Genomic DNA, 27,448 nt, shown 5'->3' with positions numbered 1-27,448 from the left:
AGTTTAAAAGTTATAACACTTCACGTACACTATTCAAAGTACCAGTTTACCTCTCTTTTAATAATGGGATCAGGATGGTCTAAGCATTCAATTATTGTCATCTGGTGCTGAAGAGCCAGAGTGGGATCCTGCTGGATAACATAGGTAAGAGCCTTCAGCCCTAGAAACAAAGATTACGTTATACAAAGTGACTGGAAACAAATATCCAGCAAATTTCAAGAGCTGTCTTTGTAATTTCTGTCAAAATTATCTAATCATCTTACCTAAATACTTGAGATTTATTTTAGGTGACAGAACAAATCTTCCAATGCACTTGGCAGCCTTCTCAAGTAATTCTGATTTAGGATAAATAGAATAAACTGTATGTACACATTCAAACAGAATAGCTAGAGAAAGAAAATATAAAAATGTCAGGGATCATGTTAAGGCATAATAAAAGAACATGTGTAGAACTCAGAACAAAACAAACTAATTAGAAGGTCAGTTTTAGTAAAAACTTATTTATGGAAAATTTTCAAAGATAGGAACTTTGTTGTTTTCAGGCTTACACAACTATTAGGATTATATTACCACAATATAATATATTATGTATATTAATAGATAGAAATGATGCATTCACACATGCAACAAGTATTTACTGAACACCTCCTATGTGCCAGGCATTGTTCTAATAGCATGGATACAGCAGTGAACAAAAAAGACAAAAACCCCTGCCCTTAAGGAGCTCACATTCTAAAGGGCACATAAGTAATATATTCATTGTTCCTATATAAACAGGTATTTCCAACACTGCTTGCATGCTTTAAAATAATTTGTTCTCTGGCAGTTTCTACCATTTATACACAGAAACTATATATGTAGTTTATTTCAATGTAATCATTTTAGGATACTCTAGCATTCATTTCAAAGTAGGGCCATTTCATAAAAATCCTCAAGTCAGTTCTTTAAAACAAACCTCGAAGAACATAGAACTATCTATTGAACATCTTGATAGTGTTCAAATTTGATTTTCTAATACAGTCAAAGATTGGATAACTACGATAATGATCAAAGTGTACACTAAAATCTTTTTCAAACTCTTTTGAAGAGCCTAAGTCAAGGAGCCTGAGCTTTGTCATGGTAAATAAAGAAGAACCAGCGTGGTATCAAGTCCTGCATGTGCTATGGAATCACAGTGTAAGTGAGACACAGACTCAGTCGACTTAACAGTTCTACCACAAGTTGAAGCATATCAAGTGTCCTTGATAGAATCCTTTCTTCTCTATTTCTAAAAGCTTTAAACAAAACAATCTGATACTTTGTTGTATACAACATAAAACTTGAGTATTCAACCAGCTATATTTTCCACTGTTAGGTTGCCTATCGACTGATTGACACATAAACTTTGTATAAAAAGCTTTATACAAACCCTTTCTATAGAAGGAGAAAGAGAAAATAAATCAGAAATACAAATTTCTCTTTAAGAAGGGGACTGACTTTAAAGGAAAATCTACAAAGTGAGTTAACTGAACCTAAAAAGATACTCCTCTGTATATTCAGATGTTGTGCTGTAAAATGTCCTCATTCTGTGCCATGGAAAAAGTAAACTTTATGACTTTATGAACTAAACAAAGAGAGGCTTGGTCAAGTGAGTGACCAACTAAGGCAAGAATGGATGAACTACCACTAAATCTAGCCCTTGGCCTACTTTTGCAAGCCTGTAAACTAAGAACAATTTTTACATACTTTTTGAGATACAATTGACATATAACATTATATGAGTCTCAGGTGTACAATTACATGTTTCAAAGGTCGTAGAAAAACAAAATAAACACAGGAGAATTTATGACAGAAACCTATGTTACCTACAAAGCTTAAAATATTTACTACCTGGCCCCCTTTTCAGAAAAAGTTTGCCAAACCCTGAACTAATAGGCCAGTCCTAAGTAACATTAAAAATAATGATGACCCATTTTCTGTTATAACTGACACGGTTTCCTTTACAGATTCCTGCCATTCGGAACTCTCCTGCTATCAAACTGTGTTACTACAAAAGCTTCTCATTACCCATCCAAAATCCAAACTTTTATTTAGATGCTCATAAGATTTCTGGAAAGCTAGTATAGGTAAAATTAATAGTTCAAAAATTATACTTATGAACTTAGTGCACAAATGAGCTAAAAATGAATTTAATAGATTTCTAAATCACTTTTCCACTATAGCTAAATCCCTTTATACCCCAACTCTACAAAAACCTGAGTATAAGTCCATAAATGAAACAGCAGCCACCCTGCTCTGCTGTCTCCCCTCTGCAGCGGTTAAAAAAAAAAAAAAAAAAGTGCTTCTGAGGATTCTAAACGTAAAAACACAATGTGAACTTTTGTTTTCTCCTCAAGAGCAACCCAGGTCCTAACCAAAATATCAAGTAAAAATTAGCAAATAAAAAATTAGTAATATCCTAACATTTGTGATACTGTGGTTTTATCATAGGTTTTTGGAGTTGGATTATGCACAAAATTTGAAGACATTCCACTGACACCTTATCCTTCAGACTAGACTTTACTTTCTATTAAATAAGGAAAGTATCTATTGATACTACTCTGACAGGGAGACGCGGGTACCACCCTATGGGGATGAAAGTCCAGGTTCTCCACTCTGCCTCCTTTGACACCTGGAGAAGGAGGGGACCCTTATTCCTTCTGGGTGGGGGATGGGAGTGTCTGCTGATACTATCCTGCCTCAGAAAGGAAGGGGCACCTCATTACCACTCCAATGGCCTCCACTGACATTGATGGGATGGCCTGAATATCCCTGACCAGTGGTGAAAGCTCCAACTCTTTCTAGGCTTCCCCTAACACCACCTCAGCAAAGAGGGGAGAGGTGCTTCATTAACTCCCTATTCCTAGATATGTGAAATCCAGGCTTCCCACATCATCTCCACTGACAGTGCAAGCGAGATATGCCCCACTCCCGACACCTGGCAGGGATGAAATTCTGGCTCTCCTCTTGGGCTTCTCCACAATGAGCCCAGTAGAAGCATTGGGAATCTGCTTACACCTGGTGAGGGTGGAAATCTTGGCTCTCCACTCAGTCTTTTCTGACATGGGTGGGTCCATAATTTATTCTGTGTGATGCTTGTCTGGAAAAGAGGCTACCATCTAAAAGTTTTCTACCTTGCTAGTTTGCCCTTTTCTTGTTGGTCCTTTGGCTAGACAGCAGGCTTTTCTTAAGGCATTTTTGTTTGGAACAGTTGGTGTTTCCACATTGCTGGCTCTCCAGTACCCAGTCTGAGAAATATGAGGCAAAAAGAAAACCCACGGCACTCACCGTGATATTGTTCCTTGCATCCCAAGGTTCCTAACCAGTCCACCTTCATTTCTCTACCTTACAGAGTCTTATGTTAATTTTATATATAATGTCTATTAAGTGGGAAAAACAGGGAAATGCACTTCTGTCTACTTTTGATGGTTCTGTGCCTTGTACTCCCTTTTCTATAATTCTCCCAATTTACTAAAAAATGTTACTCTCATCTTATCAGTACCTTGCCCAGAAGTCTTCCATATCTCTGGATTTATACGGTATAAAGCCCAAACTCATTTGACTGCCACAAGAGAACCTCTGCACCAAGGCCTTTCCACTGCTCCCAATATGAACTGTCCATGTAGACTGGTAAGTTGATATTCTCTGAAACTGTTTTAAATATCCCCACTTCTGTACCTTTTCTCATGTTCCCTTCACCTAGACCCCCCGATCTCTCTTCTGGCTATCTGTATCCTTACTATCTGTCAGGGCCCCATTATATCAATGAACTCTTATGTGTGTCCTCAGGCCCACAGTGATCTCTACCACTGGACTCCTGTAATATTTATTCTCTGTATCACCCCTTAGCATTCTGCCTTATACTGATATTATTCTTTCATAAATAAGCTAGTTCTACCATTACATAGTAAATTTCTTGAAGGCAAAGATTACATTTTATACTCCTTTACATCCTCTATATCACTTTGCACAATGCCTGGCACATAACAGTACTCAATAAACATCTCTGATGGGATTTATGTCTTGACTTAACACTTAGGTAGGTTAAAATAATGGAATTTTCAAAAAAATATGATTTAGCAAGTATAAAAGCTAAAACCCAATCAGGTAACTGATAAAAGTTATCAGTTATATATAGATAACTGATAAAAGTAAAGTAGTTTTTCTCTTCCTCTAATTCAACTAAAACGTGTTACTCATTGATTAACCTAGTGCCAGACAGTGGAATAGACACAGTCTCTTCCCTTATGAAGTTCATGATTTAAAATTCACATTCTTAAGCAATAAAATATTCGTGTCAGCATTACTAGAGAACATTCTATCATTGATAAAATCACTCAAAGTTATAAACTGTATCAATACAAATACAGAGGGGAAGCCTAACAATGGAAAGATTAATAAAAGAAATAAATAAAACAACAGAAACTATAAGGTTTCCATGGCAAGGTAAAACATTGCACTGACAGCCTACAAAGAAATGAATTATTGGTGTTGGTCCCAGAAATGTTAATAAGGGAAAGGTGCCCTAGGGGAGAACATTAAAAAAAGTATTTCCTCAGGTATACAGTACTCTCCAAATCAAAAGGAACAGATAACAGTGGTTATCTCCAAGAAGGGGAACTGGGTGGTGGGTGGTAAGGGTCAAAGGGACACTTACTGTTCACTGTATACCTTTTTGTACCTTTTGAATTTTGAACCATGTGCATATATTACCTATTCAAAAAAATAAAAAAATTAAAGCTGAAATGTCAATTACCAAAAAAAAAAAAAAAAATTGTGCAAGAAAAAGAAAATCAGATCCTTAACTGATTCTAAACAGACTTCCTTGAGAGTCTTTCAAACTCTTATCCTACACACTAATTATATCTCAAGCAAAACTTTTTAGCTTCGCTGCCTGCAAAGACTCTGACACTTGTCTGGATCTTCTGACAGCTCCTAAACAAACCACCCATGTCAATAAGGATGATCCTTATCACTGGCCTGACTCTTCTCATTACACAGCAAGATCCTACATAGTATCAACCGTTCATTACACTATACCCTCATAAGGGCAGGGACTGTGTCTATCTTATTCTCCCTTTAATCTCCTGTACTTATCATGGAGAAATACATAAATCAATCAACTCTTCCCTCAATCTGTACCTAGTTTACAAATCAAGTTTTTGTTTTGTAACCCTTCAATAAATACTGGTTGAACAAATGAATAAACCATTTTCAATGTCTTAATTACCATTTTTCCATGCAAAACATAAATCTATCTTCCAAAATTTACCATCTCAATTCACTGTCATTGCATTATCAATCCTGTATGAGTCTCATACATGCAATTCTTTCTCCTTATTCCTAACTCCATCTTTGTCAAACACTTTTCTTACAGTTAAACTAGTATAATTTCTGCCCTCTAGTCCATCCCACATTTCTACAATCATTGTTCTTAAAGATTCACCATTTACCACTGTCTGAAAAAACAGGATGGTCTTCAAACCCTACTTCACAGTATTTTACCAGAAAAAGAAATAACTTCTCATTTGAGTTAATCTCTCAATGCTTCTTCTATTTTTCTCTATAGCATGCAAAATTCAAACTGTTTTACTTTGCTTCTGAATATTTCCAAATACCTCAATTTCTTTACTGAGCTTTTTCAAACTAATCAATAAAGAGCCAATAGTTCCTCCCTCTATTAAGATTGAAAGTTTTTTGGTTACTTTTCTCAGTCCTCTACCCTCTCCCCCAAATTACTCATCTCCTATCACTAAATTACTTTTTAAAATTGTATATAACATATGACTACTGTCTCCTCACAGAACAGTATACTGTTATTCCATATATATATCCTACATGTTTTTGTCTATATCTTATCCTTCCTTCAGTTCTCTTCTTAAATGTCAATAAAACCTTCCTTGTGCTCCCTCTCATCTAAGACTAGCTGCTATATTTTCCCATACAAAGGAGTAACTCTCCTTTGTAACATTTACTCCACCTGTCCCTTTCCATGTATGATCTATCTATCTGTGAGATCAATGATAATATAATCAATTATAACTATTTTATTCACAGCTGTATTACTTATACAGGTTATCTTCACAGTCAATTAGATGCTTAAGGATATTTTCAATATAAAGATAATTTCTCTTAAAGAATATTTTAAAAAGAGAGATAATTTTAATAATGAATTTAGATCAACATTTAAAATACTGCCATTATTTCTATTAGTTATCTAATGCCTGCACTGAAAAAGAATAACCCAGAGAACCACCTTAAAATTTAACATATAAGATTCTATTGGAATTTATAGATTCTAACACACATTTTGCTATGATGCTGAAAAACACTGTAATTTTTTCGAATAGCATTTATATATGTTACCTACCATATGTGACATTGTGATTTAACTCGGCTCTTCGTAAGGATTCATCAAGAACATCATACATTAATTCACTTGTCCTGTTTAAAAGATATTTTATTTGCAGTAGAATTATAGTATTATAACTCAATAAAACAGTTTTTCAAACTTCTCTCTCTTTAAAACTGAGGATCTACAGAAAAGAAGTGAAAAAAATTTATTTTATGAAGTTACGGAAATTTCACTTCTTCAAGATTCCATTTGCTCTTTTTCATGAGTTTAATTTCCTGTTTTATCAAAGATGACTAGTCAATGGAAAGATATACATAAGTCAACCAGCTCTTTACCTGTACCTAGTGTACAAATCAGGTTTTTGTTTGAACATACTACCTTTCATAATTTTATTTGCAATAAAATATTTCTGCCTGTTTCAAGTTATTATAGTAATATCTCCCACATCCAGATTATTCCAGACAGTATTTTAACCAAATAGTTTTTTTAAAGTATTCAAATACTAGTCTTTCTTTGAGCAGCACTAGGTTTTCTGGGGAAAAAGTTTAACTTTCATTTATGTTAACTATAAAGAAATTGTATTTTGTGAAACAGGTTTATACCACTCCTATGTCTTTATGGTCACTGATTACAGTTCTGGTAACTGGGTTGAGGTAGATACTGTAAGAAAACGCAGTGAAGAAAGAAAGAAAGAAAGAAAAGAAAGAAAGAAAGAGAGAAAGAAAGAAAGAAAGAAAGAAAGAAAGAAAGAAAGAAAGAAAGAAGAAAAGAAAATATAGTGCTTTGTAGAGCACTCTATCTCAAAATCTAGAAAAGTTCTCTGCAAGAGGCTAGTGTGAAACGATGACTTCTCAACCGGCATTTGTCTCTGTTTTACAAATTCAAAAAGCACCAATAGAAAAAAAAACTACCATCAACACAGAATACACACAGTAGTCTTGCAGAGAAACTACACTGTAAAATAAACAAAAAGATCAAAATAACCTGGGGCCATACAAATGACATATGATGTATGTTACATCTTTTTCAGAAAATGTTTTTCTAAATATGCAGCTATAAAAATTTAATTTGAAGTGGATGGACTTTTATTCTGTCTTGACTGAAGTGTAACTATTCTGTGAAATCCAGAACCATATTCTAAAATCCCTCATTTTATTGTGTAAGCACTTTTTCCAGACAATACCACATAGCAGACATTACAATTCACCCCCCAAATTTGGTAATACGACAGCTAGATTACAGTCTAGTTTCTCAATTTTAAAAGCTGATGTCTGGCATAAGAGTCATAATTAACCACATAGAAATATAGAAACATGTGCAGACATGATCAAGCCAAACAGAAATAACCTAAGAAGAAGACTGCTATAAAACAAAAGAAAATATCTAAACAAGCGATATAAAAGAACATAAATATAAGAAGACTTTTCCACTAAATTAACTCTTTCAATTAAATACATTAGAATCCTACTATAAAATACCATTTTTACTTTGCCACACTGGACTAATCGTGTCTTAAGAACTACAAGATTTGTGTTAACATAAAATCTCAGAGTTGGGACAACAAAGGAAAAAATATTCTAATGTTCCATAACATCATAAAAGAGTTTAACTCTTTGTTCATTTTCTTGAGCCTAATTCTATTCAACTGAGCTCTCTGGAGGTAAGCTCTCTCTTTGTACGTTCTTTGTAACTTTGTATGTATTCCCCAAATTCATTTATAAAGGAAAGAAGGAAGATAATGAGTTAATGAATTTAGTAAATACACTAAAAGCCTCTAAAGTTACTTCATGACAATATATTGTCAACAGACCTTTTTAGACTAGTGAAGTCTGAATGCACTACTATGAAATTCGTGATTTTAAAACAGAATTCCAGTGGACTCCCAACTAGAGCTATGCCATAGGATAGGCTGGATTACATAAAATAAAATTATAGCAAACATTTCTAACGTGTGTATCTACTCCCATCACCTCCAGTTTTTTGACCTAGGAATTTAGAGTCAGAAACACAGAAAAAATGACATAGCAATATCAAGAGTGATACAGTCCAGCTAGCTCTCACCAGGAGCTCATAGGCAGATGGACACTGGCATGACACTGACAAGGCATTACTAGGAGCAAAAGCCTAGAATACAATCCCTTTGTAAAGCTAGGCTAAAGAATTAGAAGGTACTGTACTGCATAAAGGAAAACCAGATCTTATAAAGTCAGAACACTGACTAGCAAATATTTTCTTAAGACAGAAACACATCAAGGACTCCAGCCATGGTACTTGCTCTCAAGGGAACTAAAAGACTTATCCTTGAATGGTTCAGGAAAAAAAAAATTTAATATGTGTGCACACATGCACATATATATAGAAAGAGAAAGAATGATAAGACATATGAAAATAATTGATGACTCTAGGTAAAAGGTATAAGGAAGCTTCTTGATCTGTTGTTGGAACTTTCTGGTAAGTCTGAAAAACTATGACAAAATAAGGGCACCTGGGTGACTCAGTCAGTTAAGCGTCTGACTTCAGCTCAGGTCATGATCTCACTGTTCATAAGTTCAAGCCCTGTGTCAGGTTCTGTGCTGACAGCTCAGAGCCTGGAGCCTTCTTTGGGTTCTGTGTCTCCCTCTCTCTCTCTGCCTCTCCCCCACTCGTACTCTCTCTCTCTTTCAAAAAATAAACATTAAAAAAAAAAAGAAAAACTATGAGAAAATAAAAAGTTACAAACAATATGCATAATTGAAAAGACACCATAAAAATTTTAATATAAAGTATTGGCTAAAAGAGTAATTCAGACAAATGAATTAAATGAAACACTCACATCCAACCAGAGGAAGAGTCAGCAAACTACTGTCTCCAGGACTATCCTGGCTGGATGTTTGTATTTGTATGGCTACAGGCTAAGAATGGTTCTTACATTTTTAAATGAGGAAAAAAATAAAAAGAATAATATCTCATGATACATAAAGATTATACAAAATTCAAGTTTTAATGTCCATAAAAAGTTTTTCTGGAATACAGTAGTGCTCATTCCTTACGTATTATCTATGATTGCTTTAAGTTATACAACAGCGGGCTTCAACAGACAACATACAGCCCATAAAGCATCAAATATTTATTATCTGGCCCTTTACAGTAAAGAAAGTTTCCAAATCCCTGAACTAGAATGTTTAAGAAGGCTTCAGGAAAGATATGGAGCTTCAGAGGCACCTTTCCCTATGAGCAGGATTAGATAAGCAGAGAGCCAGGATTATCCCAGCACCTATTATATACTTCTTACAGTGATTTATTTATCATTATTAAGCCAATTAAACATTGGGAGAATCTGACTTATGAAACTTCTAGGTGACAGGCTATCAGGGTATCAAGTTTGCTTAGAATAGTTTACCTTTGATCGTCTTTTCCTAGAAGTCCTAGTATTCTCAAGAGCTGGATTTGTAACCATGGTGCTGGTACACTATGGTAATTGAAATCTACTGGGAGCTTTCCTCCAACTACTTGCTTCAAAATTGTTACAAAACTCCCCGTCAAGTCTTTATATCCAGATGAATTCTCCTATACCCAAAAAACAAAACAAAAAACTTTCTATTAATAATAATCTCTTATCAAATATAAAATAGACCTGGTTTAAATGCCATACAAAATCTAACTTAGGGCATGTTAACTTAGAAGCTGCATGTTCACATTTAATAAAACAGTACTCTAGGGGCACCTGGGTGGCTCAATGGTTAAGCATCCAACTTCAGCTCAGGTCATGATCTCATGGTTCACGAGTTCAAGTCCCACGTCAGGCTCTGTGCTGACAGCTCAGAGCCTGGGGCCTGCTTTGGATTCTGTGTCTCCCACTCTCTCTGCCCCTCCCCAGCTCGCGCTCAGTCTCTCTCTCTCAAAATAAATAAAAACATTAAAAAAAATTTTTTTAATAAAAATAAAACCATACTCTAATGTGTTTAATGTCTTCCATGATGAAACTACCCTGACTACCTGATCCAAAGCTGAATCATCCCCCAAAAGGCTTCCACCATTCACTACTTGTCTCCACACAGAGTCTTATTCACATTTCATAAGTTCTTATAATTATATCTTATATTGAACTTTTGTTAGCCAATACCAGCAATTAAATCAAAAAGTGAAAAAAAGGGCGCCTGGGTGGCTCAGTCAGTTAAGCATCCAACTCTTGATTTCAGCTCAGGTCATGATCTCAGGGTCGTGGGATCAAGCCCCATGTCAGCCTGGGGATGGACTGCTGGGGATGGGGCCTGCTGGGGATTCTCTCTCTCTCCCTCTGCCCCTCTTCCCTGCGCACTCACTCTCTCTCTCTCTAAAAGAAAAAATATATATCTTTTTTTAAAATATAAAAATGTATCTTTTTTAAAAAATAAATAAAAGTCTTAATAAATTAATAAATAAAATAGTTTTTAAAAAGTCTTCATAATATAGAGAAATAGGGTAAGAAGGCAAAAACTGAAATCAGTTTTTTTCCCTTAAACTATATTCTTTCCTATTCTATTCTCCTTATTTCTCACATCCTTTCCCTCACTTCCCATCTCTCTCTCTCTCTCTCTCTCTCTCTCTCTCATACACACAATAAATACATCAATGTGATCATTTATACTGTCTCCACTGTATTTCATCTCCTTAGCACACTTGAACATTGACCCCATTTTTGGCTAATATAACACTATCTTTAAGTCACACATTGAATTAGCAGATGTCCATTAGGCTACTACTAGTGAAGTACTGCCACATGAAGAGATTAACTTAAGTTTGAGATTAACTCAGTTTGCCCTTAGTGCTTATGAACAGTTTCAAACTGCAATTTAAGACCAAAAATAGGGGCGCCTGGTTAAGTGTGGGACTCCTGATTTTGGTTCAGGTCATGATCTCATGGTTTGTGAGATCGAGTCCTGTGTCACGCTGCACTGTCAGTGCAGAGGGATTCTTTCTCTCCCTCTCTCTCTCTCTGCCCCTCTCCCACATGCACTTTCTCTCTCTCAAATAAACAAACATTAAATAATAACAATAATAAATAAATGTGTTCTGGGTGGAAGAGCACAGGGCACAGTCAAGTCTACTCAAACCTCCCAAAATCAGTGCATCTGCCTTTTAAAAATTAATTAACCCTATTGTATTTAAACATACCTGTGTTCCGAATGAGTGTGTTTTGATTATCTATCTGACTAATCTCTTGGACTGGTGAATTTAAATACATATTCCTCAGAATAAACATTAGATTCCTCATCGTAATTTTTATTTCACTATCAACGACACATTTTTGGAAGGGAAATAATAGCTCTTTCAAAGTTTAGTAAACGTTAGAGGAAAAACAAGATTTAATATCAAGTATCTATTTATACCAAATCTATTTTGGAGCATAATGAATAAAAATGAACACAACTTTCAGTTCTGTAACTGTAAATTTAATTCAGTGACATATTCCATTTTGTTTTACAGTACTCATCATGGAATATCTCACATGGAATACAAAGGATTTCAGGCAATGCACTGGGGCTGAATTAGTATAAACTCATATCACCATTTAGAAAATGTTACCATACCATTCGACCTTCCTTCTTCATCTGACACAGTATCAATTTAAGGAGTCAGCAACATAATCTATAGTTTACACACCCTCCACCAGCTCTCCTCATTTCAATAAGCTCTTATGCATCTTATGAAGTCGTATAAAAGTCACTGCTTAAAAAACCACAAATCTGGGGGCACCTGGGTGGCTCAGTCGGTTGAGCGTCCGACTTCGGTTCAAGTCATGATCTCACGGTTCATGAGTTCAGGTCCCACATCGGGCTCTATGCTGACAGCTCAGAGCCTGGAGCCTGCCTCCAATTCTGTGTCTTCCTCCCTCTCTGCCCCTCCCTCACGCGTGCTCTGTCTCACTCTGCCTCTCAAAAATAAAGAAAACTAATAAAAAAATTTTTTTTTTAAAAACCACAAATCTGCAAATTTCAATCACCTTCCATAGCTACCATTTTTCCATGCATCTTTAGTAACACAAAAAACTTAGGCATTTAAAAAAAAGACTAATCCTGTAATGTGCCTACAACTCATGCTATCAACAACTTATAAAAATTACTATTAAAAAGTCAATAATAAAAACCTGACATGTTCATTAAGGATTTTACTGAAAAATGTGAGTTCTTTTTATTCCATAATTACATTTTTCTAATGGCAACTACTCAGTACTTCCTGAAATTTCCAACTTACCTTAATCATCCTAAAGTATATGTGCAAAGAAGCAGCCATGACCCCAACATCTCTGTCACAAAGTGCTTTCCGGAACTTAATATGGATATGCTGTACTTGATTAGGAGCAATGAGATGGAATTTATATAATGCCAGAACAGCTTTTCTTCGTATAATCTCCCTAAAGAGAAAAAATAAAATCTAAACAAACTGTCTGAATTCACAGGCATTTAGTTTGAAAATATTGTACACAAGATGATTTCACAATATCAGCTATTACCTTAATACAAAAAGAAAGAAAGAATTACACACTTATTGTTAATTTCTATATTCTAATCCATCAAACTATAAAAAGTAGTTATCTCTTGGAGGTAAGACCTCAAAAGATTTTAACTGCTCATATTATATATTTCTTTAGGTACAGAATTTTTGGTAACAAGCAAATATTAGTTTTGAAACCAGAACAAACAAGAAAGATAAATAAATTCCTTAATTCCCTAATTCCATTTTTGAAAGCCATCTCTCTAGAAATTGGGAAAAGAATCAACAGTTCAAATCTGTAAGAAGTAACTCTGGCTAGTAATATTATACAGTATATTTATCAATGTTGATATCAATAAATTAATATGTATTATTATATTTTATTATAACATTATTTTATTAATATTTATTATTTTATTTAAAAATTAATAAAATCTCATTAACATTATACCTTTAAAGATTTCTTCTTTTGTACCATGGGCAAGCATACTTGAAATACTTTAGGGAGCCAGGGCAATAGGAAGACTCACATTAAAAATGTCACTCCTCCCCTTTTCCAGCTCATGTTTCAGAAATGTCATTACAACAAAGAGGAAAGTATATGCTAGTCTTACACTTAATTTTTAACAGATAATGTCTAGCACACAAGAAGCAAAATAACAAGTCACTATCTTATGTTCATAATGTAATTTCCAAGTTAGTACATTTCCTTGTTAATTCTCACTCACGCCTATTTCTAAATATATTTGCAGGCAGGCTATGCTGGCAGTGTTCATAACAGCAGCAAATGTCACAAAACTAAAGTATTTACTATTAGGGTTCCTTAATATATATTTCTTTTACCTAAAATCACAGAATCTCCAAACTGAGATTACTCAATGCAATCTTCTGTGTTCCAATCAAGAATACTTTCTATGGGACGCCTGGGTGGCTTAGTAGGTTAAGCATCCGACTCTTGGTTTTGGCTCAGGTCATGATATGGTTTTGTGAATTTGAGCCCCGCATCAGGCTCCATGCTGACAATACAGAGACTGCTTGGGACTCTGTCTCCCTCTCTCTCTGCCCCTCCCTGACTTGTGTTCTCTCTGGCTTTCTCAGAATAAATAAATAAACTTTAAAAAAAAAAAAAAAAAAGAATATCTTTTATAAGATTCCTAAAAAATGTCCTCCAGCTTCTGCTAAATTCCATTAAAAAGCAACTCACTACTTTCCTAGGCAAACTATGCCATGATGGAAAATTATTTTGATATGGAAAGAAAAAGTAGGTTAACAACAGATTTGCCAGTAGTATTAATACTATGGTGACTGTAAACTACATCTCAATATATTGCTATTGAGTGTTAACCAATATCAGTTCTGAGAGAGTAGGTAAATGAGGTGAGATGAAAGAATACAAATACTGAACAGGCTCAGGAGTCCCTAGGCCTGGCCCTATGTGGTGGTACTAACAAAAGACATCAAGAGACCTAGATTGGGGCTCTAGGTCTGGCTTGGTGAAACTCAAAAGTCAAGTCCAAGCCACATCTTCTTTGTGACATCCACTAGCATACCTATAGCTCTGACCCATATTTTTCTGCATGGAGTTAGTTATGGCCATAACTACAGAAGCAGAATTTCAAAAAGTCTAACTGGTAGAAGACAGGAGATACCAATATTTGAAATTAGAGCACATGGAAAGCAATAAGGAAAAAATTCAGTTCTCAGAAGGATTTCAAACAAAGGATCAGTAAGTACCATTATCACAAAACAGTGTGGGTATAGAAAAATTACACAAAAATAATGCTATGCTATCATCAGATCAACCTGTAATTATCTAAGAAAAACTAGTATTTTATTTCCAATAATTAATCGTTTACATCCATCATTTGTTCTGAAGACATATTTGACATAAACAAAGCATTAAAACAAGTATGAAAAACTTATGAAGTTATTCCATAATTCTTAGTAAAAGCTATCATTTTAGCCAGAAGTTTCATGGTCCAAAATGTCTTAAAGAATACAAACCATAAGGGGCGCCTGGGTGGCGCAGTCGGTTAAGCGTTCGACTTCAGCCAGGTCACGATCTCACGATCCGTGAGTTCGAGCCCCGCGTCAGGCTCTGGGCTGATGGCTCGGAGCCTGGAGCCTGTTTCCGATTCTGTGTCTCCCTCTCTCTCTGCCCCTCCCCCGTTCATGCTCTGTCTCTGTCTGTCCCATAAATAAATAAAAACGTTGAAAAAAAAAAAATTTAAAAAAAATAAAAAAAAAGAATACAAACCATAAGACAACATTTTTTAATCTTAGAACACTAAAATCACTAGCTTAAAAAAACATATAAAATAAAGAAATGTTGTTATGAGCAACAAAATATTTTTATTAAGAATGTATGTATATTGGGGTACCTGGGTAGCTCAGTTGGTTGAGCATCCAACTTTGGCACAGGTCATGATCTCATGGTTCATGGGTTTGAGCCCCATGTCAGGCTTTGTGCTGACAGTGCAGAGACTGCTTTGGATTCTGTCTCCCTCTCTCTCAGCTCCACCCCACCCTCTCAAAAATAAACACTAAAAAAATTTTAATTAAAAAAAAAAGAATATAAGTATAACTAAAATATTGTAATACAAAAAAAAACAGAAAGAAATAGAAGAAGAAAACAAAAGAAAAGAAAACAAAAAAAAAGAAAAGAAAGAAAAAAGAAAATGATTGCAAACTGTTCCTAGTTCTAAAGGTTATAAAGTTAAGGGGCTTGTCAAAAAAAAAAAAAACAATAAAACAAAATAATTAGTGAAAAGGTAAGTCAAGCTCAAACTGAGGGATGCTGGAAGGAAGGTCGGTAGGGAGATGGGCTAAAGGGTGCTGGGCATTAAATGGGTAACGGGTACTAAGGAGGGCACTTGTGATGAGCACCGGGTGTTATACTAAGTGATTAATCACTGAGTTCTACTTCTGAAACCAATACTACACTATATGTTAACTAACTTGAATTAAAATAAAATCTTTGAAGGAAAAAAAAATTCAAGCTGATAAGGAACAAGTTAAGGAATCTTACAAGGTAAGATTAGCAAAATACTACAAGTTAAGGTTTATTTGGATATATTTTGCTATAAAACAGAATCTGAATGTTACAGTTTTGCCATCAAAGCATCCCCCGTACACTGAAGCTCTGCATTCACAGCACTTGAACCACTCACTGCCAATTTTTTTCCATTATTCCACTTTATCCTCAAAACAACTTTGTGAAAACTAACATATTTCAACCAATCCCACATAGTCAAAGGAAAAACAGGACCACTACTGGTTAGTGGTAGAACTGGGAGGAAAGCCACAGATTCCTGACACCAAACCTCACTGCCTCTTGGTTTAACTTTAGAAAGCTGCCTAACATTTTCCCAAACCCACATAAAATAAGGGGCAATGCTATCAGAGATTTCTGCATTGTATCAGGCAGTCTAAGTCTATCCTCTACCCTGGCAGCATTAAGTTAAAGTTAGAATAAGTTTTTTAGTATAAATTTTTATTTTGAAATATATAGTATAGACACATACCCAAAAAGAATTTACTTACTTAGAATGTTGAAGTTTATCTTCAATTAATGGAAGAACAGCTGGAATCATTTCTCGAGGGAATATCTGGCTGACGACAGTAAGTGCCATGCATACTTCTACCAGGTTAGTGCTCTGCAAGTCCTGACATAATCAGTGAGCAAACAAACATTCAGTGCACATTTTGAAACTAGGTTGAGTTCAATACTGCAATGGCCCTACATACTTTATGGTTTTCTACTAACTTTATAATCAATTTGTACATTCAGGTTTACCTCATATTGTGTAGGAATATCCTACTGTTTCATTTCCCTTAATAGAGTCAATTAAGATAGATATAGCCAAAAAGCAACTGATCCAAAAGGAAACTGTATTTCTGTTCTGACACTGACCCATAGTAGTCTCCTTTACTACAGCGTTTAAAACTTTTCTAAACTAATAACAAAACCAATCTTTGAATTTTTTTTTGTTAATTGAGTAGATGTTTAAAAGGAAGTAATTCTAGATTGTATACAATGCATGTGTTTATATACTTCTATATGCACAAAGTTTATAAATCATTCAAACAGATTTATTTTGGAAACATAAATTTATTTTGGAAAATCCTGAAAAATTTAAGCTACTAGTAACCTTAAAAGAGTATGTAACTTAAAATTCAGAAAGTACCCTATACACATTCACATACACAGAGTCATACATCCAGAAAAACATGGAAAAGCTCAACACTTTGATTACGTTTCATTACTAATTTTGATCCAAAGTTTAACAGGAAAAAACACTGTGTGGATTACACTGTATTTTTATTATCTATAAATTTCAGTTAACCAATTATATTCTATTCTCCTTAAAAATGACTTTTAGAATTTGAAAGACTTCAATTATTCAGTTTGTATCTATATCCTTTTAGAAGAGATCCTGAAGAAAAAGACAGTCAGAAAAGTGGATCTGACTAAAGGTCTGCAGAGCTGCATGACTGCTGTCTTGCTTTTTTTTTAACTAGGCGCCACGCCTAGTGTGGAGCCCAACAGAGGGCTTCAACTCACAATCCTGAGATCAAGACCTGAGTTGAGATCAAGAGTCAGATGCTTAATCCACTGAGCCACCCAGGTGCCCCTGGAGATCTGCTTTTAAAAGAAACAATAATAAGAGCGAGCGGCAGGAGCAACTACTTCCTACTTTAACACAGTGTTCCATTTAACCCTTACAACTTGGCTAAGTTCTATTATAAACTTCATTTTACAAACTCAGAAACTGATCTAAAAGATCTTTCTAAGCCCATTCTGTAAGCCTGGCTTCTTCCAAAAATATCTAACTCAATATGATAGAGGTGAAATGTCAGAAGCCCGCAGGACTAACTTAAGACTTCATACTAACCAACATATAGTACAGTACCTTTACAACTGTATTCACAAGGAGAAGCAACAGCTCATGACTTTCATGTAGAAATAAAGAAACAGCCAAATAACCTATAAAATTTGAGGGGAAAAGTCTCATTATTACCTGCCAAAAATGACTTTTCCCAGGAAAAGTTAAACAAAGCAATAATATATTCCAAAATTTAAGTGTCAAAGATAACAACTACAGGTAACTATAAAAACAGATTGGAAAATATGAAGTTCAAAAACTTCAGGAAGATTTCAGATGTTCTTTATCCTGAAATCTTTCAGAATTGTGTATTTCACAGGATTGTCACCAAAATGGAAAAGAGGCTATATGTACCAACTTAAAGTCTTATAAATGACATTAGAAATATATGCCTTCTATCTTCTGTGCATATCTCTACACAATCAATTAAAACATTACATTTTCTATCTTACAGCCAAAGATAACTATATAAAAATAGTTACTATAGTTACTAGTGAGTTACTGGCTATTTCTTATTATTGAATGAGCTACCTAATACCAACCCGTATGATGTAAATCACATATTAAGCCATACACAATATCTATTTTCTCATTTGGAGATACACTATTGAAGGAATAAGAGTTGTTGAGGAAAGAAACACTGTCTACCACATTAAGTGTACTTGATTTAAATAAGCATTTTTATTTCAATAATATTAAAACATAAAAAAGTACATCTTAGGGTTGAGGAAATACATTAATACTATGACAAATGCCATGTATATGGAATCTAGCTACTCCATGTCATTTTCTTGTCACTCTTCAGATTGAGAACATTTGTTAGACAGTTACTGTGGATCAGTATATTACAAGCCTTACCTCATTCAATCCTCACAACTGTATGAAGTAGGTATAATTATCCCAAAAAGAATAAGGACAAAAAAGGGTAAATGACCACAGTCTATAGCTATTACATGGTGAAGCCAGCACTCAAACCCAGCCAGGAGTTAGTTCATATTTTAATCCCTATGCTGTCCTGTCTCTCCATGGTCTATCCTGAGGCCCTATTCCCTGACACCCATCCTCACTGTGTTTCATTCTTCTCAATTCTTTCGGCTCTTTCATTAGGGATTCTAATGCTAACTGTCCCCATCATGTCTGTGTCTACTGGGAATCATGGGAAACTGTAAGAAATTACCTATTCTCACAACCAAGAAGAAAGGGTATGACCCACAGCAACATCTTCACTAAAGGTCAGAGGAGCAGGGCAAGAGAGAAAAAACAACTAAGCAGGGGCAAGAAAGGAGAAAACCCTAGAAAGCATTTAAAGAAAAAAGTTCTTATCTGATTGCTGAAAACTCATGATCAGCTAAGGTATCACCCACACCCAAGTCACCAAAATCAAGGTATAAGAAGATGAGTAATTTCAAAGACCATATCAAGGAAACCTTAATTCTGTTACAAAGAATATCCTAACTATTGTGACAGTCAGAAAACAGGGAAAAAAATATTCAGTGAACTCAAAAAATGGAAAGGTTCCAGAAAGCAAAGAATAATGACTAGATTATGGAGCATGCTTGATATGAAAGAGTGACATATAGGGTAAGAATACAGGCTTTGATTCATAGAAACTTGGGGTTTACATTCTGGCTCCACTATCTACTAGCTATATGACCTTGGACAAGTGACTTAACCTTTCTGAGCTTCAGTTTTCACCTATCTCATAAGATAAAGCAGCTAACATAATACCTAACTTAATGGGTGCTGAAATTTATATATTCAACAACATATAAAAATAATAAGGTGGGGGCACCTGAGTGGTTCTCTCAGTTAAGCATCCAACATTTGATTCTGGCTCAGGTCATGTTCTCATGGTTTGTGAGTCCGAGCTCAGAGTCAGGCTCTGCACTGACAGCGTGGAGCCTGCTTAGGATTCTCTCCCTCTCTCTCTCTCTGCCCCTCCCTCTCTCTTTCCCTCAAAAATAAGTAAACATTTCACAACTATGTGGATGGAACTAGAGGGTATTATGCTAAGTGAAATTAGTCAGAGAAAGACAAATATCGTATGACTTCACTCACATGAGGACTTTAAGATACAAAAGAGATGAACAGAAGGGAAGGGAAGCAAAAATAATATAAAAACGGGGTGGGGGACAAAATATAAGAGACTCTTATGGAGAACAACCAGAGGGTTACTGGTGGGGTTGTGGGAGGGGGGATGGGCTAAATGGGTAAGGGGCATTAAAGAATCTACTCCTGAAACCATTGTTGCACTATATGCTAACTAACTTGGATGTAAATTAAAAAATAAAATAAAATTTAAAAGTAAATTAAATAAATAAATAAACAAACCTTAAAAAATAATAATAGGGGCACCTGGGTGGCTCAATCATCTGACTTCAGCTCAGGTCATGATCTCGTGGTCTGTGGGTTCGAGTCCTGCATCAGGCTCTGTGCTGACAGCTCAGAGTCTGGAGTCTGCTTTGGATTCTATGTCTCCCTCTCTCTCTGCCCCTCCCCCACTCACGCTCTGTCTCTCTCTCTCTCCCTCTCTCTCAAAAACAAACATTAAAAAAATTAAAAAATAGTAAGTAAATAAAAAGAAGAAGGCATCTCCATCAGAGAAAGCACCAAAGCTAATCTTAGAAATCTCAGGAGAGTTGAAAAGGCAATACTAACACAGTGAAGACATATAGAAGGTTTAAATGATATCTTAAAAAAAACTTATACTCACTAGCACACATAAAAATTGTCTGATACCTGCAGGAATAAGTTCCTCTACTTGGCAATAAAATATTTCCCTAAGATCATGAATCTCAATAAAAATGACTCTGAGGTCTCTATTAAAATAAGCCTCCAGAACTATGAATAACACAGGTACAAGGTTATTCACTGCAACATTATTTACAAGAGAAAAAAAAATAATAACCCACATGTCCACCAATAGGGACCTGATTGAAAAAAATAATGGCCTATCCATCCATCCAAAGAAAATTATGCAACTGTATAAGCGTATGAAGATGTCAAAACAAGGTGTATAATAATCTATATAGCATGTTATCATTTGTGTAAGAGAGAGTTTATGAGTGTGTTCCCATGCATTTGCTTGTTTTGCAAGAAGAAACAATGGAAAGATTAATTACAAACTAATGAAAATGGTTACTTATGGCAGTAAGGAGCAAACTGGGTAAGAGGGACTAGAAATTAAAAGTGAGACTTGTTTGATTATACCTTTTTATAAGGTCTTAACTTTTGAACTTTATATATTTTTAATAATAAAATTAAATTGAAAATGAAAAAAATGGTATGCCAGTCTAAGAAGCACAATATAGCAACAGTCGTACAAAATTACAGCACCAACCACCTAATATTGACTATTGTTTTCAAAATTTCCCTGCCTTTGGGGATCTTAGAATTAGTTCAAGAGCTAAGACATTAATATATGAAAAGATACCACCCAAAGATGATGGTAAAAGCCACCAGAGTGATAAAAGAAGAGTTAAAACTTGATTTGGAATATGAGAAGGGAGACACAACAGAGGACATTCCCTTGGAGGGAAGAATACAATAAATCTAGAAGAGTGAAGTGAGTTTCAGTAAGTAGAATAATGGGTACAGCCAGTCTCAGAATCTTTAGCAAACTATCTCCCTTTCCTATCCCATTATCTGATAGCACAGATATTTGTGAAGAATGCTGGTCCTTGACAACATGACACCATCAACTCCTTTGAATACAGAACATGTTATACTCCTATATGACTCTGAAGTGCTTCCTTCTTGAATTTTGATACACAGCTGAACCTACATGAATAAAGGATTTAAAGGATATTTCCTAAGAGCCCTAAAGGTTGATTAAGGAGACAAACATTTTTAAAAGATACCTCTAATCCTCACAGCTAACATTTGTGAAACTGAGAACAGGATATTTTAAATTATTCAAGTCAATTTCAGTTTTTATTCTATAAAGAAACATTTCTGATCATTAAACTGATGATGTTAGACTTTAAAATCAGCTTTGTGGAGGTATAATTTACACAGAAGAAAATTCGCCCATTTTAAGTGTACAGTTTAATGAATTTGACAAGTATAGATGCTCATCTATCACAAAAACAGGATAGAAGCAGTAAGACTGATTTCACTTACAGGCTTTAAGTTTTTGAAGTGTTCCCTTTTAAAGTTTTGGAAATTACAAGGCAATGTTCTAAAAACACACTATATACCTGCCATTACTCATTTTACACAGTAGCTGGAACTTTAAGAACATTTAGTATTAAAATCTTAAACACATACATACCTACTCTTTTTTCTAAAAGGTTTCCTTGTTGTGCCAACTTGATCGCATGTATGTAGCCAAAGGAAGCATCATATCCAAGCATTTCACAATATATAAGTCTCACCATACACTCCTTCATCATTCTCTGAAAAGCAAATATCCAGTAACCGCATAAACAAATAGAATGTTTTGGTTTTTTTTCATTATGTTGCAATCATTTCACAGAGGAATCCTTTAATCCTAGCACTGAAGAAATAACATACACATATATAATAAATTAATAACCTGAAGTCAAACTTTATAAGTAAAAGTTGCTCCAAAACTTAGCTTACCAACAGTACTGATTTTAGTAAAATTATTTCAACATTTTGTTAGTGGCAACATCAAACAATAAATCAACTGTATCTATTTCTAATTCTAGGTGTACCTGTGAAAAATTTAGTTATAATGGGAGACACCTGGTCCTCAGACAAAATTTCACCCATAGTAATATGACTTGGCTTCTAGAACAGAGCACATCATTTTAATACACTTTGTCAAATGAAGACATCCATAAAATTCCCATAAGTTGGTAATAATTTGTAAAGAAAATAATTTTCATATTTGAAAACCAAATTGCACCTGAACTTTTTCAGAATTATTTTGCTGTACATAATATGCAACAGTTTGTTTTATAGGCATTGTTTTCTTCTTCTTTTTTTAATGTTTGTTTACTTTTTGAGAGAGGGAGAGAGAGAGAGAGAGAGCAAGCGGGGTAAGCACAGACAGAGAGGGAGACACAGAATCCGAAGCAGGCTCCAGACTCCCAGCTGTCAGCAGAGTCCGATGTGGGGCTCGAACCCATGGACCATGAGATCATGACCCGAGCTGAAGTCAGCCGCTCAACCGACTGAGTCACCCAGGCGCCCGTAAAGGCATTCTTTCTAAACAATTCTCAACTAGGAACTGAAGGGTATGATATCATTAATGGTATAGCATTTCTAATTATTTAATTTTTTAACTGGGTCTTTCAATATTTACAACACAAGCTAAAAACCTGTTTTATAATATAATAATTTTTGCATTCTCAATATTTCTAGCAAATTTTAATCATAAATAAAAAATAGAAATAAAATGTGTTTCAAAATAAGCTCACAGACTATTTTAATACCTAAAAATCTTATTAGGTAAATACCCATTTATCTTATTAGGGTTGGTATATTACAAGGTTATTAAATCACAAAATACTTAGAAAACAGTAACATATTTTAAGGTAAGGACATTAGTATTCAGTATTTCATTCATATTTTATATATGAATATCGTATTTATATATTTAAATATGAAGAGCTTTATTTATTTTATTTTACTTTATTTTATTTTATTTTTAATGAAGAGTTTTAGGGTTTTTTTGTTTTTTTTTTTAATTTTTTTTTTTAACGTTTATTTATTTTTGAGACAGAGAGAAACAGAGCATGAACGGGGGAGGGTCAGAGAGAGGGAGACACAGAATCTGAAACAGGTTCCAGGCTCTGAGCTGTCAGCACAGAGCCCGACGCGGGGCTCGAACTCACGGACCGTGAGATCATGACTTGAGCCGAAGTCCTGAGCCACCCAGGCGCCCCTAATGAAGAGTTTTAAAAGAAACCATGGGAAAATCCTTGGAGAATAAGATTTAATTCAGGTCACTTGTGTTTAAGTAATAAAAGTCAAATTTATTAGTGTATTAAGACTACTAAACACTGAAAAAATAAACTTAAAAGATACTGTAAGTTCCTTTCAAAGGCTTCCACATCAATTAGGAGCGAAAGTGTTCATCTAATCCATTAAGTATCATCCCTGGTTTTGTAACATTTTATTTCAGTCTTTCAAAGGTCATCATGAGCTCTATTTAATTAAAATTGTATTGCATACCTTATTATTCTCTTAGTTTTGGAGAAGAAAATCCATTCCTCAATACAGAATTATTTATTTATTTATTTTTTTTTTTTACAATTTCTCTACACAGAGCATCTCAGGGACAGACTACAAAACATGCCCAGAGCTGGACGGCCATAATTACTATAAAATCTTCCTTCAAAAGTTTGGCTCCCTAACTTCTACCTATTTATCTTATTTCTGTGCATACCAGGTGTGCCAATTACAGAAAATGGAAATCAAACAAAGTAAAAGGAGAGAAACCGTTCCTGCTTAACGTTTCTTTTTTTTTTTTTTTTTTTTTGGGGGGGGACAGAGAGAGACAGAGCATGAACGGGGGAGGGGCAGAGAGAGAGAGGGAGACACAGAATCGGAAACAGGCTCCAGGCTCTGAGCCATCAGCCCAGAGCCCGACGCGGGGCTCGAACTCCCGGACCACGAGATCGTGACCTGGCTGAAGTCAGACACAACCGACTGCGCCACCCAGGCGCCCCCCTGCTTAACATTTCTATCAAGTATCACGAATAAAAATCACAATGACTTCTTACATATATACACATAAAGATCTATACACCCACATGTATACATTTACACACATAAATACATCAAATTAATGTGCTTTGAGTTTCATTTGTCCACATATTACCATGATCATAAAAGGAAATACATACATTCTCTTACACTTTAAAGTGTTATTCATGTACGTGATCATGTGTTCATGAAAAATATCACCCCAATATTTTTATTAGAAGAGAAGGGTACTCCCACAGTGACTTACACACAGAAAGCACTCACTAAATATTTGCTGAATAATGTTACCTGGAAAAAATCTCATTATATGAAACCGCATGAAAGTTAAAAGAAAAAAAAAACAAAACGAAACCTATTAGGTCTTAATCTAACTATGTAGGGACAGAGACCTGAATATAGGGGCTACTCATTACTAGCTGCTGAATGAATGCTGTTTGAAAAATCAAAGCATATGGAACTGAAGTTTTAAAAAAGACTGGAATCTGATTTAGCTGTCATGCAATATACTGTTTCATAGCAAGAAAGCCATTTTTCTACTTTGTTCACCTATATTCCAAGATGTATAACAGTAAAATGAGAGATCTATAATATACCAACTAAGGACTGAAAATATTACTTTAAATGATATATGGTAACCTTTTCTCAGTGTACAATATTAACACATTAAGATCAGCACGGGGATCCATGAGTATCGCCACATTTATGTAATTACCATCATGTTGGCATTGAACTGGCATCCGTCAAGCAAGTCTTACTCAGGTGCAGACAGTCAATAATAAAAAGTTCAAGCTAATGTCTGACTTGCTACCATCCCATAACCAATTGTGACTATGATAAATTACATTTTAGCAACTTACCAATGAGATGCCACGATAGTGTCCACAGTGGACCAGGTTTCAAATATAAAATGTGCTGGTACCGACTATGCAAACTTACCAGTGTTGTAGTAGGAGCAGAAACAGTTGCTTTCAGATTACTCAGTTCCTGCTGGATTAGTTTCTCTTCCTCCTGAAAAAGTGAAAGTATTTAAATACATGAATAACTGGCTTTTTAAACTGTAACAATATTTTTTAAAGGAAAAATATAATTTATAATACTTGCAATAAAAAATAAACATTATGTTAAAGTACAATTACATGTGCTTAAAATTTGCCTACAGGCATTTCTCCAAACCTTGGAATCATTCCTAGAAAGAATAATCCACTATCTCTCTTTCCTTCACTTAATTACTGTCTCCTTAAGGACAGTTTAGCAAAAAAAGTTTGTTTTGGTTTGGTTTTAATTAAAGTTAGAGAGAAAGAATAAAAGAAAATTTTCATGTACTGGCCCAGGATAAGGTTCTCACGCCTTCCCTTTAAAAGTAAAAAGTCTTGGGGTGCCTGGGTGGCTCAGTCAGTGGAGCATGCGACTCTTGATCTTGGAGTTCTGAGTTCGAGCCCCACGCTGAGTGTAGAGATAACTTAAAAATTAAAAATCTTGGGGCACCTGGGTGACTCAGTCAGTTGAGTGTCCAACTCTTGATTTCAGCTCAGGTCATGGTCTCAGGGTCATGGGATCAAGCCCCAGGTCAGGCTCCATGCTGAGCTTGGAGCCTGCTTAAGATTCTCTCTCTCTCCCTCTACCCCTTTCCCCTGCTCACTCACTCTCTGTCTAAAATAAGAAAAAATTATATGCTTAAAATAAATAAATAAATAAATAAATAAATAAATAAATACTCTTAGTAAATAAATAAAAGTCTTCATAGAATCGAGAAATAGGGTAAGAAGGCAGAAACAGAAATTGGTCTTTTTCCCCTAAAATATCCTTCCCTATTCTTTTCTCCTTATTCCTCACATCCTTTCCCTCACTTCCTATCTCTCTCACACACAATAAATGCACCAATGTGATCATTTCTACTGTCTGCACTGTATTTCATCTCCTTAGCACACTTGAGTATCAGCCCCATTTTTGGCTAATATGCCACTATCTTTAAATCACACAATGAATTAGTAGATATCCATTAGATGGTTAATCAAGAACTACTAGTGAAGTACTGCCACATTAAGAGATTAACTTAAGGGGCGCCTGGGTGGCACAGTCGGTTAAGCGTCCGACTTCAGCCAGGTCACGATCTCGCGGTCCGTGAGTTCGAGCCCCACGTCGGGCTCTGGGCTGATGGCTCAGAGCCTGGAGCCTGCTTCCGATTCTGTGTCTCCGTCTCTCTCTGCCCCTCCCCCGTTCATGCTCTGTCTCTCTCTGTCCCAAAAATAAATAAATGTTGAAAAAAAAAATTAAAAAAAAAAAAAAGAGATTAACTTAAGTTTGAGATTAACTCAGTTTGCCCTTAGTGCTTATGAACAGTTTCAAACTGCAATTTAAGACCTAAAATAGGGGTGCTTGGGTGGCTCAGCTGGTTAACCGTCCAACTCTTGATTTTGCCTCAGGTCATGATCTCAGTTAGTTCATGAAATCGAGCCCCACGTCAGGCTCCGTGCAAAGCACAGAGCCTGCTTGGGATTCTCTTTCTCCCTCTTTCTCTCTCCCCTCTCCCACCCGTGTGCTCTCTTTCTTTCAAAATAAATAAATAAATAAACTTTAGAAAATAAAATATTTTTTAAAAGACCAAAAATATTTTTTTAGATTTCACTTATTATCTCACAGAAATTAGTAAAAGACAAAATGTTAAAACAATAATAAGTCCATAAATAATGATTTCTGAATGTGAAGCAGAAATACAGCATCCAGTAGAGTGTCATCTAGTTCGGTTTAAACAGAATGTTTTAGGGGCGCCTGGGTGGCGCAGTCGGTTGAGCGTCCGACTTCAGCCAGGTCACGATCTCGCAGTCCGTGAGTTCGAGCCCCGCGTCAGGCTCTGGGCTGATGGCTCAGAGCCTGGAGCCTGTTTCCGTTTCTGTGTCTCCCTCTCTCTCTGCCCCTCCTCCCCCGTTCATGCTCTGTCTCTCTCTGTCCGAAAAATAAATAAATGTTGGAAAAAAAAATACAAAAAAAAAAATAAATAAACAGAATGTTTTAAATCCTCTGAGCGCTTTGAAGAAAATCTTTCTGTCTTCGCCATTTC

At 35.3% G+C, this 27,448-nt stretch overlaps 1 protein-coding gene across 3 annotated transcripts in view; it reads right to left on the bottom strand.

The window, feature by feature from the left end:
• The window catches only part of AP4E1 (adaptor related protein complex 4 subunit epsilon 1), a 63,122-nt gene that overhangs the window by 34,388 nt on the left and 1,286 nt on the right, over positions 1–27,448 (bottom strand). For 2 of the 3 annotated variants that reach the window (XM_086710671.1, XM_025919565.2), the window contains exons 2-10: positions 25,327–25,398; positions 21,986–22,109; positions 17,740–17,813; positions 16,370–16,491; positions 12,587–12,746; positions 9,753–9,919; positions 6,389–6,462; positions 264–386; positions 51–160 (exon numbers count right to left, since the gene is read on the bottom strand). In XM_086710671.1, the coding sequence (XP_086566797.1) occupies positions 51–160; positions 264–386; positions 6,389–6,462; positions 9,753–9,919; positions 12,587–12,746; positions 16,370–16,491; positions 17,740–17,813; positions 21,986–22,109; positions 25,327–25,398 (1,026 nt within the window). Of the gene's footprint in view, positions 1–50; positions 161–263; positions 387–6,388; positions 6,463–9,752; positions 9,920–12,586; positions 12,747–16,369; positions 16,492–17,739; positions 17,814–21,985; positions 22,111–25,326; positions 25,399–27,448 lie in introns of those variants that run through there. The other variant, XM_086710672.1, reaches the window with a different exon arrangement.

This window comes from Puma concolor, chromosome B3, assembly GCF_028749965.1.
Source record: "Puma concolor isolate L17-30 chromosome B3, mPumCon1.1.hap2, whole genome shotgun sequence".
Lineage (NCBI taxonomy): Eukaryota > Metazoa > Chordata > Mammalia > Carnivora > Felidae > Puma > Puma concolor.
The sequence above is the reverse complement of the archived record's forward strand: the minus strand, read 5'-3'. Positions and strand labels throughout refer to the sequence as shown.